This window comes from Sesamum indicum, linkage group LG6, assembly GCF_000512975.1.
Source record: "Sesamum indicum cultivar Zhongzhi No. 13 linkage group LG6, S_indicum_v1.0, whole genome shotgun sequence".
Taxonomy (NCBI): domain Eukaryota; kingdom Viridiplantae; phylum Streptophyta; class Magnoliopsida; order Lamiales; family Pedaliaceae; genus Sesamum; species Sesamum indicum.
Window position 1 is genome coordinate 23,889,126 of NC_026150.1, and position 20,875 is coordinate 23,910,000.

Consider the following 20,875-nt stretch of genomic DNA (forward strand, 5'->3'; position numbering starts at 1 on the left):
AAGTCAGTTTAATTGATCAAATTTCCGGAGTACTACTAGATAATGCATCTGTCTTGGTAAGAAAGAGTAAAGCGTGCAGGATTCTAAAGCCCACAAGAACAAGAAGCTGCACAACCAATGGATCAAAACAGGCTTCCGAGATAGCTTTCATAGACAATGCACTAGGTTTACTTGCAAACCATGGATCAGATATATTAGAGTCCTGAACATTGTCGGCTATCTACAATGGGAGTTGAGTCAAAAAAAAAACCACAAAAGCCTTGACAAGATTCACTTTAGCCAAGTCACCAGAAAACTGTAGGCGGCGTTAAACTGATTTACCATTTGGGGACGAACCTGTAACTAGAGCAAAAACAAACTACATAGCCATCATCTTCTTGCAGCTCTGGATCCTACCACCCAAAAAGAATGCTGGTTAGGAGCAGTAATGGCAGTTGGGAAAGTAAAACAAGGTTGGTAGTATCTAGGGATGTAAATCGAACTGTGAGATGATGAATTTTATTTATGAGATCAACAGCACAATCATGAAAAAGCAGTTCAATGAGGATAGATGAATAAGACTGGGTTCACAGACATATGGAGGTTCGGAGATACAACGACAGAACAACTCAAACTGACAGGTGAAAGGAAATGTTCTATCTTATACAGTTCTCTTATGTAGAACCAAAATTTTGGAATAATCCACCTGTTGTAAATGAATTTTCCAGGGTATGTAATTTCATTGCAAAAGAGGATGTTTCTATATCTGGATCAACCAAAGGGTCCAACGATGAAGTTAGAACAAGGAGATATGAAAGTATTTCAAGTGATGTAGTACTTACTTGAACGTTTTATGTTGCGGCAGAATTTGCTGCCACATTGACAATGAAATGCCTTAAGAGGGTGGTCATAGTCATCAAACTCAATGCCATAATCCTGCAAACATGACATATCAACATTCTCAGCAAAGAGATTATTGAATCCACAAGCATTTCCACTGTATGTATATCTTCATAATTGTGCGAGTACTGTATGGTAATACTTGCTAAGTGTGGCGTAAGCAAACAAACAAGCATAAGTCAAACAATGTTCAGCTCGTATGGATAACTGAAAAGATTAACCCTAGACCCTCCCTCCCCTTGGGAGTTTATTAGAACTTAAAATCAATTGTTGAATAATTATAGACAAATTAATAATTTCATATTAGTCGGACACTTATTATAGTAGACATCGTATTTCAATAAATTTTAGTTTTTAATCAAATCAATTATTTGCCTGAAAAGTCAATCTATCATCACCTTGAGATAATATCATGCTATAAACATTAGTAGTTATACATTTTATAGCGTCCTAGATGCAGCTGGATATCATCCCAATACCATGGAAATTACTTGTGGACTTGTTGGATTCATCTGATCAATGTATTAGTCAAAAGCGGCTTAATCATACACTCACTTTTGTAATAAGGAGTTATATTGGCATGATATAAAGTTCCATTCTTTATTTCTTAAGGCCAATTACAAGTATTGTCCATTGATGATTCAAATTTTGCCAAAATGAAACTAGACTACTCGATCTAGACTCAATGTATATAACCAAACTACTCCAAGTTCTGGCAGGTCTCAGAAAGATCATTTTCACTATCATTATCAGTTATCAAACAAGCTTTTCCTTTCCTAGCAGTGATTTCTCATAATGACATCTGGCATTTTTACAATGCGTCCGTCTTTAGAAATGTGACAAGCAAAATTTATGTATAAAGCATGACCAACTAAATAATTGGACTAACCCAAGTGAGCTCTTCCATGGCCTTCACCTTTCTTGTAGTGAAGAAGGCGAGCTGCATTTAGAGATAATATCTAATCATACTTTATGCAAATACTTGACCTAAACAAACTTAGAAAAGGGATCAGGATACGAATTTGTAGTAACAGAGCATGTGATTTCTTACATGATAATAGTGGTGATGCGGAGTCTCCACTTCTACTGGTATTTCCACTAAGTTTGAATCATAACATCTAGCATGATTGCAGACAAAGGAAAAAGGATATTAAGAAAATCAGCAATTTAAGTCCGAGTAAGGGGTTCTAGCAACTGCATATATTTCACCACATATAAAGAGAATGATGACCCAACCGTGAATCATCAAGCAAAAAAAGAAAAAGCAAAAACAAGTAGAATGGAATGCATCAGATGCACAATACTTATCTCAATAAACTTTACCTGTGATTAATAAACCTTGCAACATTTCCATAATATGTAGCATCTAAACAAAGAGTTTCTTCATCTTTCAGCACTCTTTCAGCACCCCAATCAGCATCAAGAAGCACAGGAAATGAATTTTTCTCCCCTTTGGAACTCCTTATAACACGATCAAAGAGCTCTCCACTGGTTAAAACTTCTCCAACATACTCACAAACAAAAGCACCTTTTGGCAGGTCTTCTAGAGTACGCAGACCCCACCCTTTTCCTTCATGGGTCATGAACACCTAATAACACTCGACAAGAAAAACATACAGAGAGGCATTGACTAGTTATAATCCAAAGCACCAAGATTTTACCAACTCCACACAGTAAGTGCAAGGGTTAGGCTAGAGCTGCACCATACACAACCATAAAATACTACCTGTAAACTGCGAGTTATTCCTCTCTGTACGACTCGATTGCCACACTGTTTATTACAGCCACATTTCCACCAACATTCTTTGATGAACTTCCTCACTAAATGCCCTTTGCAAGGTTCAACCATATCCTCGCCTTTTGAGCTTTCCAAAGGACATTTGTTACAGAAAAACTGGCAGTGTTTCATTGGATCATGATTCATGGAAATACACTCTTTAAGAAGTTCCTCTTTAATGACGCCATCTATTGTGTATGCAAACTCACCTCCAGTTGCATGAGCACATGCACAAGATGTAGATAATGCCAAACAATCCACAGAACATGAAGAACAGCAATTCTTATCTCCAATGCGATCCAGAGAGAAATTCACATATGCATTTTGGAAAACCACATTTTGGGGTATGTAGTGGAAAGACGGCGGACACTCATTATTGACTTCATTCACCAGTGCAATCACAACTTTCTCTTGTCCGTTGGCTATGTCAAAAACATCATGAAGTGACCTGATCATTGCAGGAGTTACCTGGGGCTGCTGGATAACCTCCAAGCTCAGATCACCCCATTCTTCAGCGCACATCTTTCTGTTGTCTATATCTTCTCCATGGACGTCTATACCGTCCGTCTTTTCCGGATGAGAGCCATCATCTACATCATTGCAAGATGAAGGAAATGCAGGTGGTTTTGGCAGAGTTCCCTCGGCATCAGACTGAGAATCAACTGACCCATTCAAAGAACTAAAGCACAGGCCTCTAGCAGCAATAGCATCTCTGGCAGATGATTCATTCAGTACACCAGTGGCCGAAGTCACACTTATGGTTGCTGGAGACTCACTATTGGAGTCAGATCCTAACTTCCGAAAGCATTGACATATTTCCTTCATAAGATTGATCACTGAAAAACTTGGGTCAAAAGTTTTGGATGACCTGAGATATTTTTCCTCCACTGATTTTAGAACTGTTTCGAGACTTGGCATATTGAACTCAGGTCTTTCAAGAGCCAAGCGGCAGCTCAAGGAAATTTTAACCTCCCCAGAAGGGGAGGATGCAATCTCTAGGTCAGAAGAATGTTGACCTGAGAATATTGCCAGCTCCCTGTTGTTTCTCAGTCCATTTGGAGTTGCAGTGCTATCGGCTGTTTCTTTTTCATTCATCAATTGTAGAACTGAGGGCTCAAGACTGTCATGTTCTCTAATTGTAGCATTCCTACTCGATGAATCTCCATCATCAGATGAATCTGTAAGTTTTGAACCTGAGAATGAATACTACAATACAAACTTCTGCAACAGGTTTGTTACATAGAGTAACAGTCCAGAAGATATATTGGAATCATCAACATGTCCTAATTATAAAAAGAACAATTTACTAATATTTACCCTCAATGCATTAAGACTTCAGACATAAACAGTGAAAACCTGGAGTTCCAAGGGATCAAAGGAGGAGATTTTCATTATCCAAGTATTGTCTAATGTGTACCAACTACATGAACAAAATGTTAAAATACATACAGCTAAAACTAGATCTTGATGACTAATGACAGTTTAATGTATCAGAGAATGGATACCTGGATATGATACCAGAGTTTAAGCCAAGAATGGAAAGGCATACCTGGATGAATGACAGCAAGAGGAACCTCCAAAGGCAGAAATACATCTGTGACTGGCTCATCTTTAGGCTTAATTAAAGCATGACACCCGCTGCTCTTCTCTTTGGGTGACAGAATAATGCCAGGCTCAACCTTTGGCTCTTTAAGACACACAGCATGGCGTGAACTCTCCCGAACTGATCTCTCTTCCCCGGATGGTATTTGGGGATAGTCAGATCCCTTTCCTCTGTCTCTAAGCCCAATGGGTTGAGGAGCTCTGGTTTCAGTTATTAATTGGGTATCTTGATGATTCAAATCAATGCTGCTGGGCCAGCAGGGTTCACATCCGTCAGTGGCAACCAAGGACTTGGAAGAAATAGGTTGCTTTCCTGTACTTTTACCAGGTAAAGGGCATGAGGCAGCCTGAGAATTAACCTTTCTGTTTTCAGCACTGGGTTGAGGTGTCCCAGCTCTGCCTTGTGATGCATTTAGCTTCAGGGGACAGGTTTCAGGCAGTTCATTTGGTTCTTCTTTGGGCCTGACAAGCGGCGTCCTGTGAACGCTACTCTCAGGCATACTCACAGATGAACTTTGACCATCTCGGTATCTAAGTCGTAACCTTTTTAAAGGCCTTTCTGGCTCTTCAGTTGCCTGAGCTTCTTCCTCCAAATAGTCCTCTTTCTACTTAGAAGAATTAGCCAGTACATAGTTTGACAAGATTGAAGCAAAATAAGAGTGAATAGGGATATTAGTTGAACAGTATAACCGTAAGTTAAAGCCTGATCTATAAGCGTGATTATATGAAGGATAAATCACCTACTTCACCATTCACAATCTTCTTTGGACGCTCAGCTGCCTGACAGATGACATTTATCAAACTATAAGCACTTTGAATTCTCTTTCTGTACGATTGGTTGATTATTGGGAACAAATAAGATTAATGGTAAAAGTACAACTACACCAAGAGATTGACTGACTAAGCACAATTATCGAATAGATCGCATACTTCAGTGTTCACATCCTTCTTTGGACGCTGTTGTGCCTGAAAGATAATAAGAATGAAAACCTTAGTACTTTGATCAAAATATTTAAAAATTAACAAAGATAATTTAGATGGAAGATAGCAGCAGAGATAACAACTGAACAAGAGTAACCCAAGTATGAGAAAGGCAAAGGTTCTTCGACTCATGACACTTACTTCTGCTTCCTCTCTCTCAAATATAGCATCAGCAAGGGCTCTATAATTTTCCTCTTCAATGAGCGCCCAGTTTTTATCATACAATTTCACCAAATTCTTCAACACCGGTTTCACTTTATCTTCGGAGATCCCAATAGCCTTCATAGCACGAAAGGCATTTGCAGCTCTCACCTTTATTTCCTTGTTGCTCATTTCGGCAAATTTTTATGTCACAGATTCTGTAGCTTCCATTGACCAAGAATCATAATTTTGTCGGCAAGCAGAATAATAGTAGTGAAAAAGGAAAAGACGAGACATGTTACTGGTAATGTAACAAATCATATTGACAGATGCTCATAATTGTCATACACAGCATTTCAATTCCTCAACACAAATGAGAAAGAACAGAGAAATCATTCAGGCACTTCAAACACTTAACTGCAATTGGCTCTATTACATTCCAAAATGAAAAATCACTTCCATTCCCCCCTTAAAATTGAATGATTGATTGACATTAAAGATGAGGCTAACAGTTCCAAGAACCAATATTCAAAGTCATAACATTTACTCTGAGTTAAAGGTGAAGTAAACTCTCAACAGACTACAAAAGTAGGGAAGGAAGGTTTCGTTGTTATACATTCAGGTGTAGTGTGTATGATCAAAATGATTGTAAAAAATATTCATAACCGTAAAAACAAATGAAACTCTTCGTTCTCAGCTCTGATCTCCTACATTCTTTAATTAGAAACAAGGTTTTTAAGTTCAATTAGGATTTAGCTAGCAAAAACCTATTCAACCGTTGATAAAACAATTCAGAGGTTGTTTGGGTCCAAGTGAGGTCAAGATGCCCACAACCTTACAGCAAAGGGAGGGAAAATACTAGTACTAAATTATAGCTTGCTAATCATGAAAATTATTGCACAAATCAAATTTTGCTGACCCAACCAATCACTTGTTGACTCTTCTTCGACTGTGTACCAAGTATAATTCACACGTTGATTTACTTCGGGTCAAAGAAACAAACGGCCCCGGTAAAGGTAAAGCGTTACGAGACTTCCCATCAAAAACAGGAAGATCAACCATTTTACGTGAAATGCAGAAATCAATAAACCCTAAAAACCCCTCAAAAAGTTGAAAAAAGGAATGCAAAATCGTGTTGCCAACACATGCACGGAGAACAAAACTTAGAATGTGGGTACACCATGTTAGAGAAAAATATCATTCAAACAAAATAAGAATCATTAGAAACAAAAAGTGAAAAGAGACGAGAGATAAAGTTGAGGATCGGACGAACCGATGCGAGAACCCGCAGCGCATGCATATACGAACGAGTAGAGGGGGTGGAGGGGGGTGTAAGAAAACTTACCAGCACTTGGAAATGGCTTCCGTGGCCGAGTGATGGTGAAATTCAGAAGTATTCACTATTCAAGCAGAAAAATGGAGGTGCTGAAGAGGTGTGCCACGCGCGGAATGGAGCGTCAGCAAACGAGAACAAGGATGGGGGAAATCACATTAAAGGTGCTTATTACAGTTTGAGTTTTAATGTGTAATAATATTTCAATTTAATTATACACAGATATTTTTTTTGTATTTTGCACACATATAACAAAAATTCATCAAAATCATCGAACATAATTGATATGCATAGCCCAAATAAAACTTGGCCCAACGAGTATAAAAAGGATCAATGTTCCCCAACATAATCAACCTCAACGGCCCAAGTGGTTTGACAACCATGAAGGAGGGTAGAAGCCCAAGATATCACTAGACTCGGCCTAAGAGCATGGCCCAGTAAGATGACCGGCCCAAAGTCCATGCCTTGTCACCCCCACGTTACACTTGGAATGTCTCTTCGCCAGCATAGAAGGCGTGGGGCAAGGGAGCTCTTCCTAGAAGCCTGAATTTTTTGGTGGCTAGGACTCCCCGACAGCCAGGACTCCTCACTGGTAGAAGGTCTCCCTCAACCTGAAGATAGGTAGTCAAAGTCAAGTCTAACAGAAGATAAAGGCATATTACAGTCTATCTAAACCACCTTCATTCTTTTTCTTCGAAAATTAAAGGAGACATGAAGACTCCCATCACATGGGAACACCCCTCTATAAATGTAGATTTGATCTCCTAGGCGAGGGGCCCCTTCCAAGCTTCTTGAATATTGCTGTCAACTTTCAGACAGCATTGAAACTGAGATTTTAACATAATTTCTCTCACAATTCGATTATCATACCTCAACTTTTCATTTTGTTTTACTTTTTGCGATTATCTTCTTTTAAATTCAATACTAACTTGGGTGTCAGAATGCTAACGTGTTGTTTAGCAGGTTCCATTCCATAAGTTCTTACACTTGTCTAAATTCCAAGCTCGTTGGATCGGTGCTACTTTGTTACCATAAGGTGAGCAATTGAAAATTTATAATTACTAGTGAAAAAGATAAAAACAAATTAACATGAACAAAATATCAAGGGTTGTTGCATATATATTCTGATATTTATTTTTCTCAACATTTTAGGGAGAATTTTTAATAGCTTCTAAATTATGGTGGGACAATTAGAGAAAACTATAGTTGTAGCAAAATGCGTGAGTGTTCGATAATAAAAGTAAATAAAAAAAATTAAAGTTTAAGTGTTTAATAAAACAACATAATATTTATTTACAAATTGCAGAAATTAATAAAAAAATATTTATAATTTTTAGTTTACATTAATTTAATCTAACCAATTAAAACAATTAAAAATACTATTTTTAAGTTATTTTCAATAGAAAATACCTAATAAATATTTATTGAGATAATTAAATTTAACCTATAATTTATTTACATAAATCATCACAGCCCTTAACATCAATATCGTATATACAAATCATATTTTTTTTTAAATTACACATATACTTTAAAAAAACATCAATAATTTTACATAATTATCCTTATTTTTCAGCTATTTGGGTGATCTATATAATTACATAAAAGTTATAAATTATTTGTGTAAATAATGGGGTGGAAATGTAATTATCCAAATTCTACCTGATATGGGTTGGCATATAGTTCACATTAGGCCTACGGTACAACCTGCGGCATGGGAGCATATCACAACAGCAGTGGCAGCACAAATAAGAAAGTGCCAGCGCAGCGCGTACTCCTCTGCAGCCGCCACCACAATCACCAACCCCCACCGCCTGTACTGTACCACCGGATTCTTTGTGTGTCTGCATAAATACAAGTCTGTCCAAAAAACATTATTCTAATTTAAATTAAATTATATTAAACCAATAGTATCATAAAATATTATAATTTTTAGTATATAGGTAATTAGTATTATTTTCAAATAATATATCAACCACACATACCAAATACAACATTCCTAGCGTGTAATCATTTAAACCATCCCACATTTATTTTGGGGGCCCAAAACCTTTTCGAAAGTGAATTATGCACATGATATATAAAATAAATAAATAAGTTTTTATAAAAAAAAGAATTAATAAATTACTTTTATGTGTTTTGAAAAATAAATCAAATTATCTCCTATCAATAATTTGAAAAAAAAAAGTAATTTGCTTCATTTTTTAAAATACATGAAATAATTTATTGTTTTATTTTTCATAGAGAATTTTTTATATTATTTGAGGGGAGAAAATTGCCTTAAAAAAACTATAATAATATAATTATAGTGTGAATAGTAATTATTCCCCATGTGATATTGAATTGAGCATATTATCTCCCTATAAAACAATATAGCGATTTACCTTCATATACTTTTTTAAATATAAGCATTTTAAAAATCATAAGTGGATAAATTATTGTAAATTAAAAAAAAGGGAGTATAAATTGCTATTTATTTTTCACAAGGAGATAATTTACTCATTTACAATATCATAAAAAATTATTGCATTTTTCTCTATAATTATGTATGTATATATAAAATTTGTATTATTTAGAGAGTCGAATACATTGATTTACTTAACGCGTAAGGTATAGTCAAAGTTTTCAGTCAAATCAAATGGAAGCCCCACGGAACACTTCTGTGCCATTACCACACGCACACACTCACTTATCCACACCAAATCAACACTGCTATTAATCACTCAATTTTTGTCAAAACTTAGTATGATTAACATTCACTAATCATTTTCATCAATTGCTTAATTCAGATCAATAACCCCCCACCCCCAACTAATTCCCAGTGATTATCTAACTTGAAAGTTTCATAACACGATGAAATGTTGATTATACTCAATCGTTACAGTTTTATTAATTCGTTGTAAAATTAAATATCATTTCCTACCAACTAATTTATAATTTTTTTTGATAAAATTAAAAAATATGAAGTTGTTTATTAAATATTCAAACTCCTTTAATTTTGCCTTATTTTTCATTTTTATTTTTGTATAATTTCAACTTTCAGTACTTTTTAACGTGATATTCTTTGTAATTTATTTTTATCACAAAAATATAAACCTTCCATCTAGGAAGGTCATAAATTATAGGAATTATTTTATTTTATTTTATTTAATAAATATAAATTTCATTAAATTAAAAGAAGTAGGCAAATTTCATGCTTCCCGACAGGTTAAAAAATCTGCCATAAGAGAAAAATGATAGCTGATTTTGATTGAACACTAAATTATAGGCAGAAACACGCAGAACACACACTAAATAGCTTTATTGTGTAGCCAAATAAAAACTTGAAAAGCTCTAGAACACACGTAAAGGTTTTGAGAGGACCCCTACAAATTCTTCTGTTCCCCAAGAAAACCATTATAAAATCCATTATTTCACATGGATTTGAGGTAAAACAAAAAGTATTCAAGAAATTCTGAAATGGGTCCATCTCAATCTCTCATTCTCTCTCTCTCTCTCGCACTACCTGTCTTTTCCATTCTCGCCTCCGCCTCCGCCTCCGCCTCCACCAACCTGGTTTTCAAAGGCTGCGCGGACCAGAACTTGGACAATTTCAATGGCTTCTACAAGCAAACACTCCAAAATCTCCTGGACACCTTAAGCTCCAAATCCTCCGCCGCGAAATTCTATAACGCCACCTCCGGCGACGGCTCCTCCGCCATCGACGGGCTGTTCCAATGCCGAGGCGATCTATCAAACGATGACTGCAACAACTGCGTCGAAAGAGCTCAAGCCCTAGCGCAGAAGCTATGCGGACAAGCCGTCGCCGCGAGAGTTCAGCTAAACGCGTGTTACTTGAGGTACGAGATTTCCGGCTTCCGGCAGACCAACCCGACGGAGTTTCTGTACAAGGTTTGCGGGTCAACCCGGGCGAGCGGGGCTGGGTTTGGGGACAGGTTGGATACTGCGTTGGAGGAAATAGTGAAGGGTTTGGGAAGCGGGAACAGTGCGGGGTTCTACGCTGGCGGGTTTCAGTCGGTGTACGTGCTGGGTCAGTGTGAAGGCGATTTAGACGGCGGGGAGTGCGTGAACTGTGTGAAGAACGCCATAGACAGTGCTAAGTCTGAATGCAGCAGCTCAATCTCAGCACAGATATATCTTCAACAATGCTATATCAGCTACACCTATTACCCCAATGGGGTTCCCAACAACCAGAAATCACTTTCATCATCAGGTAACAATAGCATCTTTGCATTGAACGAATAAACGTTGGGAAGTGAGAATAAGTGAAACAAACAGGTCCTTGATTGTCAGTATATTTTGATTGGGTGAAGGTACAGGGAGGAACACACAGAAGACAGTTGCCATAGTGCTGGGAGGGCTGGTGGGTGCTGGGCTGGTAATGGCGTGTTTGTTGTTTGCAAGATCAGCTTTCAAGAAGAAGACTCACACTTACAAGTATGGTGGATAGAGGTAATAATTAATCAGTCCCATTTTACAACAACATAACATAAACCTACACATATTGCATATATATGTTTATTACATCCATGTTGTAATTGTTGTTGTTCTTGATATCTTGGCAGGGACACATGAATAACTTGCACAAGTTTTGAGGGTTTAATTAGACAAACACTACATTAGGGTATGTAAAAAGTGTAGAAATCTAGCGTTTGTTTTCCACTTCAGATGGAATACTGAGAAATATTATGCTGGTTGTAATTAGTTTTGATGTCTTTATATTGGTTAAATTCAAAAGGTGTAGGGTTTTCTTCATGTCCAAGTTTTCATATTATTTTCTTTTTGGGTGCACATAAGAGCTGTCTATTTAGGAAAAGAAGGATGGTGGGGATTAATGTTAGAGTGGTGGGACATGAATGAATGTATCAGTATATCCATGATTTAATAATTGAGAGGTGAATGAATTATAGTATACGTAGTTGCTTTATGTAAAAGCAAGCTTAGTTCACATTGCACCATAAGTGAAGAAAAAAAGCAAATAATTGTTATCTCTTTATATGGGAAAAAGGAAGAAAATATCCCCACTCTTTCGGTATATTAAATATGTATATATATGTTTGGATTTGATACAATTTATTTTTTTGTGATGTTGCAAATGAGCAAATTATTTTTTATAAAAATAATAATTAAAACAGAGAGATAAATTGCTGTATTTTAAAATACAAAATAGGTAAAAATTATTTTTTTTTTCATAGAAAGTTAATTTGCTTATTTGCAGTTGACGGGGGGTTGTTTTCATTTTTTCTATATATGTTTTCCAGACTATGTTCCTCAACTAATCAACACGTTGTGTGGCATGTCTAATTCTTTTGGTTCGTCCAATCTGTGTGGTGACTTTTTTCGTGGTATGACTCGTCACGTTATGTTAATATGGAAATTGTCACTTAAATTATATTTTATCAAACCAATACATGATAAATGTATTAAATTTTTCATGTGATTAGTGGTTTTTTTTAATTATGCGCCAATAACACAATAAATATATTATATTTGTTATATAGTAAGTTCCAATCTGATTAATTCATACCCATGTTAGAATTTCCCAGTGCTGGGAAAGGTATGTTTTTATGGTACCGCCACTCGTATATATTTTCATTCGTGTAAGAAATAAAGGCAGTAGACTTAATTTTCGAAATTAAAATATCAATTGATTGAGGTTCCTAACAATCATAATTTGTTTATTGCATGTTAATATTGTATTGACCATATAAACATTATATATATAATTATATTTATATACATATAATTACATTATTGGGGCATTTTCTGACCAGTTGTATTTTCAAACTTAATTATCACTTCCATGATGCGCATATTATGGGAAAAGTCTATGTACCTCTTATTTATAGAAAAAAGAAATCCTAAGACCTTTAGCAACATATAGCATAGTGCATCCTACAAATGTAATTTGTGACTTTTAATTCTAACACAATTATATATGTTTAGGGGATAATTTACTTTATCTTTTAAAACACAATTGGTCAATATGGAATCTTCACCGTGCACTAGATCTTATATGAATGGCTTCGATGATTCCATTCAACTAATTGTACTGTCCGGACGAGTATATATCTAGGTAAATTTTTCAACACGAAGAGAAATTGAATAATTCTTTTCTCTTTTGTACTTATTTCTTCCACTATTTCGGCATTACATTAGCTTTGTCGGGAGATCTCGGTCAAGATAGATTCTTCACCATGCACTAGATCTTATATGAATGGCTTCGATGATTCCATTCAGCTAATTATACTGTCCGGACAAGTATATCTCGAGGTAAATTTTTCAACACGAATTTAGGTAAAATTTTGAGCTATAACTTTTTTACATGTTTTCATCAAAATCTGTGTATAGAAAAACACAGTAAAAAAAAAAAACAAATTTACTAATTTAGGTTTTTGAGAATTTTGCCTTAGGTATATAAATTTTGGGCCTTGATAGAGATGGGCCTTTTATACGATACTCTAATTTAGTATGGGTTTATGCAAATCAGATATTGGGCCTCTGAGATGGGTTTGATGGGCTGAATACTAGTGCCCAACAAGAGATTTCCACCACATAATTTTCATTTCATGGGCTGATTTTTCGGAAAGTAAAATTTTCTTTATGTTTGAAAATTATTTCATAAAAGATCATTCAGTAATCAGTTTTTTCATTAAGGTTAGTTTGATTAGACGATTGCATAACTATTGAGTATAAATTAATTGATTATGATACAATTTATTTTGAACCCATTAATTTGAAAAATATATATTATAGCATCGGATTCATAAATTTATAATAAACTATACGAATTTATAAGAAAAAATGCAATTTATTCCTCTATAATATGAGAAATAAGAAAAAAAAAAAAACTCCATGTGAGAAATAAAATAGTAAATTAACCTCTATATTTTTTTAGGAAGAAGCAAATTACCCCTTATTTACTTCATTTTTTAAAACACAATTAGTAATCTGCTAATTTTTTTTTTTTACAGCAGAATATTTGCTCATTTTATACATCCGGACATAGCTAATGTAATGCTGAAATAGTGGAAGAAATAAATACAAAAGAGAAAAGAATTATTTAGTTTCTCTTCGTGTTGAAAAATTTATTCCGAGATATACTCGTCCGGACAGTACAATTAGCTGAATGGAATCATCAAAACCATTCATATAAGATCTAGTGCACGGTGAAGATTTTATATTGACCGAGATCTCCCGACAAAACTAATGTAATGCCAAAATAGTGAAAGAAATAAATACAAAAGAGAAAAGAATTATTCAATTTCTCTTCGTGTTGAAAAATTATATACTCGTCCGGACAATACAATTAAGTGAATGGAATTATCAAAGCCATTCATATAAAATCTAGTGCATTGTAAAGATTTTATATTGACCGAGATCTCCCGACAAAACTAATGAAATGCGGAAATAGTAGAACAACTAAATACAAAAGAGAAAATAATTATTCGGTTTCTCTTCATTGTTCGCTTTTTTAAAAACCCTCTCTCTCTCTCTATTTCACTCTCTTTTCTCTCTCAGAAACGCATAGCGGAATTTCTCACTTTGATTTATTTTCTTTCTTCTGTTCGATAATAATAACTTAGAGGAGTGAGATTGACTGTGACTTCAGTGCGCTATAATCTGTTTTATTATTCAGAAACGTGTAAGAGGAACATCCGTTTTTGAGTAAGAGCTCTTGATCTAGGGTTTTAGTTTGGCGATCGCTGTTTCTGGAGAGATTGGTACTGGGGGAAATGGCGAATCAGTACGCAGCTCAAGTCACCGCAACTCAGGTAATCTAACATAAGCGTCTGTGGTTTTTGCATGTTTGTGCATATAGCATAAGCTATTTCTTTCTTCTTTTTCCTTTTTCTATGAATTAATTGTGGTTTTGGGATTATTAGGTTGGGTCGTACTTCGTTCAGCAATATTATCAGGTGTTCCAACAGCAGAGGGATTATGTGCATCACTTTTACAATGAGTCCAGCTCTATGGTTAGAGTTGATAGAGAAATCAGCGAATCTGCGTCCGATATGGTGGTAATTGCTCCCCCCCCCCCCCTTTTTCCGCCCCCCCCCCCCCTCTTTTTCCATTTGATTTAATAACAAAACTATGGCTTTTGGATTTTGGGATTTGCAGAGATTAGAAATAAGGTGATGATTTTGGGATGTGTTTATTGTCTATTTGGCATAGCTGAATCTGATTTGATTTGCTTTATCTTCAAACATGGTTGACTGTCTTACTTATCAAGTGTTCCGAGGACAAAGAACCATATAAATTATCTGTTGTCAATTCATTGACCATCAAAATTGGGTTCAGTGGAAATTGTCTTTGTGTTTCCCTGTGATGTGTTGTTATAGTTATTCGTGAATCAATCTTGACATGTCTGTCTTCTTTTCCAATGCAGAAAATTCATCAACTACTCATGTCACTAAATTTCACTGGAATCGAGATTAAGACAATAAATTCCCTCGAATCATGGAACGGAGGTGTTCTTGTAGTTGTTACTGGCTCTGTGAAGTCCAGAGATTATAACGGCTGGAGGAAGTTTGTTCAGACCTTCTTCCTTGCTCCACAGGAGAAAGGCTATTTTGTTCTGAATGATATGTTTCATTTTGTTGATGAGGAGGTGGTGCACCAAACTTCAGCTCCAGTAGCAGCACAGGAACAGAGTGTTGATTATGAGCCTACTGTTTCTACTCATCTCCCTGATCCAGCAGGTGTAGTTGATTGATCTAATGATCTTTTCATCTGTTCTGAATACTCAATTCCCTTCTGTGGAGTTCAATGTAATGTTCACCAAGTTTATCTTGCACCAAACTTATAAATGCAAATTCTTCGATTTAAGACCCGAGTTATTTGGCTGGAATTGGTCTAAATTCTGTAAATACAGCAAGTATACAAAGTTTTGAATATGAGATTTCAACAAAATCTCCAAGTTCACTAGCTAAACTTGATGGAAATTTGTTATGTGATGTCAAAGTGTTCCTTTTGCCAGAATATGTTTAATCAATCTTAGATGTTATTCATATTGAATCTTTGATTCATGCGATAGATTATATATGGACTGTTTAGATTTTATGCCCGTCAAGGTTCCACATTAGGCCAGAGATTCTCTAATGAGTTCAAAAGTCTTTGCGCTTTTTTCTTTATATATATATATATATATATATAAATACATTTCAAGCTCAGATGTCTGGTCTCTTCGGTTTATTGGATCATGCTACTGTAGGTTTTCCTATGTATTATCAACGCGCTAACACAGTTTCTTCTTAAAACAGTATCTGATTATGGGTTGGAGGATGAGGCAGCCGAATATGTTAGTTCTGTTCATATTGAAGGAGATGAGACAGTTCAAGAGTACACTTTCCAAGAGCATCATCAGCAGGAGCCTGAGCCCGAGCTTGAACCTGAACCTGAGCCTGAGCCTGAGCTAGAGCCTGAAGTTGACACACTGGAAGAGGAAACTCCTTTTGAAGAATCAAGTCCCTTGCTTCAAAGCACAGTAACTACTGTACAAGAATCTCAGCTTTCCATGGCAGAACCTGTTGGCGAACCTGAGAAGCTGACATATGCTTCTATAGTAAGCACCATTTGAATTAGCAAGCCCGAACGATAATAATAAACATAATTATTTTGTCATGTGAAATTTTCGCAATGTCTAATGCCGACGTATATTATACTTGATATCAAGGTAGCAGGAAATATGCAATACGACCTGGCTACAATAGTGAAGTCATTCTCTTTTGTGGAAGAAGATTAATCGTCTGTCAAGTACTTAAGTAATATTAGCTCAATTTTTTATTTGATATGGCATGTCCTATAACTTTTGCCTTCAGAATACCTTGGATGTGTTTACTCCCAGCTTAGGAATTTGCTATATGACAATTTTGTTAACCCGCTAAAGTTTTCTCTTTGTAACATTTGAACAGTATGCTTTTCCATAGTGGAAGGATGTAGTGATATCCTTCCAGTCCATGTGCGATCTAGAAAGCTCCATAGGAGTCATGTTGAAAACTAACCTGCTTTCATCTTTCGTATTTTCGAACTAATTGCTATAATAAGTTCTTGTATGTGCCATTTTCTGACTGGTTCTCTCCTTGAATCTCTTGATTGTGGGTTTCAATCCTTCCTGAATTTGAAGTTGCGGGCTAAAGGAAAATCTACACCATCAATAAGTTCTCAGCCAGCTTACACTCAGAGAAGACCACCAACTGCAGATTGGAACCATGTATCACAGCCTTCGCCAAAGCAGTCAACCCCAATTCTTTCAAGTCCAGCTGTGGAGGCCGTTGAAGAAGCCTTACCGTCACAGGAAGGTAATGGCTGCCACTTCAATTTTTCTCTTTTATGCGAAATACATTTATTTCAGGATCCAGGCATTTGGATGCAATATCATGTTAATCACAAGTATTTCTAATTGCCTGATAATGTAACCTTCTGCATGTCATTTCAATTGCAAATCTGTTCACATTTGTTTGCTGGAGGTAATTTTATTCTTAGGTTCATAGATTAAAGTATCTAACTTTGTGGTTAATAAATATCTGTGCTTTGGGTGTTAATATTTGTCTTGTCATTTGTGCCCTTGTTCTCTACGGAGAGACATGATGGTGGCTGATTGGCCAACCATTCTGACTTATATTATTTGTTGCAGATATGTTTTATGAAAGAAAACTACTATTCCATAGTTATGTGGTTCAATTAGTTTGATTCTGTCAATCATTTCTCAGGAGAATCCAAATCTGTGTATGTGAGGAACTTGCCTTCTACAGTGACAAGTCTTGATATTCTGCAAGAGTTCAAGAACTTTGGGAAAATCAAGCAGGATGGAGTCTTCTTGAGAAATCGCGTGGTTGATTTCCTTGCTAATTTATCTTTATTTGGTATTTAATATTATGTGCTTGTCACAATCCCTGAGTCTGTTTGTGGTGGACAGGATACTGGTGTGTGCTATGCCTTCGTTGAGTTTGAAGATGTTCAGAGTGTTCAGAATGCGATCAAGGTTTGGATTTTTCTCATTTTGGTTAGAAATGTCACTTGTTGGTTTTTTCAAATGTTTTAACAAATGTCTAGTGCTCCAAGTTTTCCAATCACTGCATTTCCAGGGCAGTTAAACAGCTGTCTCCCTGCTTAGCATGTCCGTAATTAACTATTTATATATTCTCCATCATTTCCATGAGTTTCTTTGGTTGGTGTCTCCATCCTGCACCTCAATTCCTTAGTTAATTGTAGTTTTTGATTTGTGTATTAACCTTTTGGTTAAACCTACTGTTGTGAGGCTCTCAGCCAATGTGTTTAGAATGTGTGTTTGAGATTAAGATGTAAGTTTTCAGCTAGTGTGATTGGAATGTTTAAATAATATCATCCCTCCATGGTCTTGGGAAATCTTCATCTATGTTGAGATTGCCCTCGGAGAATGTGCTGGTTGCTTCTATGTGTCCACTTGCTAGTATTCTTTACTTGTCGTTAAATTGTGATCTTTATAATTTGAAGTCAGCTGTATCTTATCTGGTTTCTGTATGTTGTTTTATCTTTTTTTCTTTTGTAGGCTTCTCCAATTCAATTGGCTGGAAGGAAAGTGTACATTGAGGAGAGAAGACCCAACAGTACTTCTTCTCGTGGTGGAAGTATGAATTCTTACCTTTGCTGAACTTCTCTCTAGTTGTTTCATATTTCCAGCCATCTATCTTTTTGTGCATTTGTGCTGTTAGGCTCTCCCTTTAGAGTACTCAAATGCAACGGTTTTCGTTTTTTTCTCTTCAAAATTGAAGGACATTTTGGAATTCTGCTGAGGCTTTATGCAAGCATAAACAATGTTGTTAGTGCTATTGTTTTTATGGACTTAAACTTTTAGATCTTGAGGTGGTTCTTTCTTCAAGTGGATGCATGAGTTATTACTGATATACCTTGGAACTAATCTTGATCAGGAAGTGGAGGAAGAGGCAGAGGGGGGCGAGGTGGAAGGGCTTCTGGAAGGGGAAGTGAGCAAAACGACAGCGACGGGAAAAGAGTCCGAGCTAATGGTTTCCGGGGTGCTTGATATAGTAACTGTCATAAGATAACTAGAGTTGGGTGTCTCGCATGCTGCTCTCACTTTTAAAGTTTTTGTTATAGGAGAAGCAAATGCTTCCTTTACCCCTGCTTATGTTTTGGTTTTCTCCAAAATGGGAACTTATAATGGACAATTCCTTTGAGTGGTTTTGGTTAAATGTTTCCTTGCTGTTTATCTGGTACGCTTTCTGCCCTAGGTTGCTGGACCAATGTTTTTTATAAAAAGTATTTCTGGATTCATGGAAACTAACAGTTGCTCTCTTTTTTCGGTTAATTGATTTGATATGTTTTGTGGGATTGTAGTGGGGTATTAATGTTGTTGAGTGGTAGTAGTATGATTGTTAAGTGATGGGCTGTTGTTTTTCCCTTCTTCCCAGTTTGAAATTGTAGTAACATAAGTGATGAAGAGTGTTGAAACAAAGGGAAAATAAAACCATTGATCATGCGATAAAATTTGGTAAATTGGTGCAGTTGGAGTTGGTCTTAGCTTAGGTTATGTGGGGCTGGTCTTAGCTTAGGTTATGTGGGGCCGGCAGTTTCAACAGAATGGGTTGGGGGGTGGGGGATGATGTGTAAGTTCAGCGGCCCCTACATGTTGTCGGGTTGTCTGTTGGCGGAAAGTGTGCTTTGTCCTCACCTCACAGCCCTTTTTTCTAGACTAGACTAGACTATACCTCTCTCTTGACACGAACTTATTGCCACTCACCAGGCCAATGCCCTACTTTATTACTTTTCCTTTTATCTTTCAATTTCTCCTTCTTTTACATCCAAAATTAAATCTTCAGTTCAAAGATTTAAGTAGAAAACTTGAGCCGACATCAAAATTTCAAGCACTATATGTTACATTCGTTGATCAAATCTTACATTTTCAGATAAATTACTTTACCTTTTTCTTTATCTTTATATAATTATCATTGATTACAGAAAAGCTTACTTACATTTTATTTAAAACCGACTGAGAATTAAAATCCATTCAATACGTGATATCATGTTTCTTAGTTTTTTGAAATTATTATAATTTTATTATATGTGTATATGCATCGAGTGCACTTAGTGGGTCCCTTTTTAGGCATGTGAGCGTAGGGATAACTATTTTGACCGCATTTAATTTATTGACTAAATTAACCCACTTGTTAAAAGCAAAAATGATGATAAAATTGTTGTTATCATTTTGTCCCTCTCCAGCACTAAATTATGTTTATCTATTATTTTTTTAACTAATAAATTTCTCTCTCTCCTCTCCATTTATAACCATATTTTCGCACAATTAATAAAAATATTTTTATAATAAAAAGATTATCGAACAAATATCCACAAGTGTTTTAAGTTTCATATATAATAAATTTAAATACATGTACCGAATTTGTCACTACCACTAGTAAGTTTAATATTTCAGTACTCTTTTTTTTTTTTGTTTTTTAAAATATTTTCAATTGAAGGAATTTCAAACCATTGATAATAAATTTTTTTGATTATTTGGATCGTTTTAAATTTAAAAAATTGTAATCTTTCAATTATATTTTATTTAATATTGATGAATTTTAAATATTTTGATATGTAATCATTCGAATTTTATTTTCTAAAATTATTTCTCAAATCTAAATTCATGAACCTAAATGTACTCTGAAATCTTTATTCATTATCAAATTATTCGAAGTACAATTTTTATGTTGCATATAATTTTGAATAAGTTTTACAATATGTATTTCATAAGATAATTATACTTTTAGTGATTCATAAAGCAGAAAAAAAGTACTAAATATAGTATATTAATAAGAATAAATTACAATAGGTTCTACTTAAATTTGTTATAATTATAAACATATATAATTGTTTAAAAAATTATAAATATCTATTAAATTTATGATCATTTTATAATACTCTCTATACTAAATTGTCCCAAGAGATATTCATTAAATTATCATTAATTAATAAAAAATATTTCTAATTATAATAAATTTAAAAGAAATATGTTGTAATTTATGCTGATGGAACAAAATTTCCCTTTGTTAGTTTCCACTAGTGTGTAGACAAGAGGGTAAAAGTAGGAAGGCGGAGGAAGAAGACAAAGAAGCAAAAATATCAAAATGATGTCAGTTCAGTAAAAGGCTAATGTAAAAAGTGGTTCA

At 35.3% G+C, this 20,875-nt stretch overlaps 4 protein-coding genes across 8 annotated transcripts in view; 3 read left to right on the forward strand and 1 right to left on the reverse strand.

Moving 5' to 3' along the window:
* The window catches only part of LOC105165676 (glutathionyl-hydroquinone reductase YqjG), a gene marked incomplete in the record, with an annotated part of 1,968 nt that extends 1,718 nt beyond the window's left edge, over positions 1-250 (forward strand). Inside the window, 1 exon segment of the mRNA XM_011084759.2 lies at positions 1-250.
* On the reverse strand, positions 356-6,880 carry LOC105165674 (probable inactive histone-lysine N-methyltransferase SUVR2). 3 transcript variants are annotated; one of them, XM_011084757.2, is made up of 11 exons: positions 6,726-6,880; positions 5,381-5,604; positions 5,189-5,224; positions 5,003-5,038; positions 4,206-4,863; positions 2,606-3,834; positions 2,203-2,468; positions 1,931-1,997; positions 1,769-1,819; positions 822-915; positions 356-392 (listed from the first exon to the last, which is right to left on the reverse strand). In XM_011084757.2, the coding sequence occupies exons 2-11, from the start codon at positions 5,570-5,572 to the stop codon at positions 370-372; spliced, it is 2,652 nt and encodes an 883-aa protein (XP_011083059.1). In that variant the 5' UTR covers positions 5,573-5,604; positions 6,726-6,880; the 3' UTR covers positions 356-369. The 3 variants fall into 3 exon arrangements, with proteins under 3 accessions (XP_011083059.1, XP_011083058.1, XP_011083060.1); XM_011084756.2 differs by having other exon boundaries at positions 5,381-5,598; positions 6,726-6,879; XM_011084758.2 differs by having other exon boundaries at positions 5,381-5,598; positions 6,654-6,731.
* LOC105165677 (cysteine-rich repeat secretory protein 3-like) lies at positions 10,062-11,625 on the forward strand. Of its 2 annotated transcripts, XM_011084760.2 has the most exons (3): positions 10,068-10,926; positions 11,027-11,165; positions 11,279-11,625. In XM_011084760.2, the coding sequence occupies exons 1-2, from the start codon at positions 10,173-10,175 to the stop codon at positions 11,161-11,163; spliced, it is 891 nt and encodes a 296-aa protein (XP_011083062.1). In that variant the 5' UTR covers positions 10,068-10,172; the 3' UTR covers positions 11,164-11,165; positions 11,279-11,625. The 2 variants fall into 2 exon arrangements, with proteins under 2 accessions (XP_020550127.1, XP_011083062.1); XM_020694468.1 differs by having other exon boundaries at positions 10,062-10,926; positions 11,033-11,625.
* On the forward strand, positions 14,177-18,996 carry LOC105165678 (ras GTPase-activating protein-binding protein 1). 2 transcript variants are annotated; one of them, XM_020694469.1, is made up of 9 exons: positions 14,177-14,488; positions 14,600-14,734; positions 15,103-15,415; positions 15,977-16,278; positions 16,840-17,014; positions 17,426-17,544; positions 17,632-17,697; positions 18,244-18,322; positions 18,623-18,996. In XM_020694469.1, the coding sequence occupies exons 1-9, from the start codon at positions 14,450-14,452 to the stop codon at positions 18,733-18,735; spliced, it is 1,341 nt and encodes a 446-aa protein (XP_020550128.1). In that variant the 5' UTR covers positions 14,177-14,449; the 3' UTR covers positions 18,736-18,996. The 2 variants fall into 2 exon arrangements, with proteins under 2 accessions (XP_020550128.1, XP_011083065.1); XM_011084763.2 differs by having other exon boundaries at positions 14,179-14,488; positions 17,426-17,547.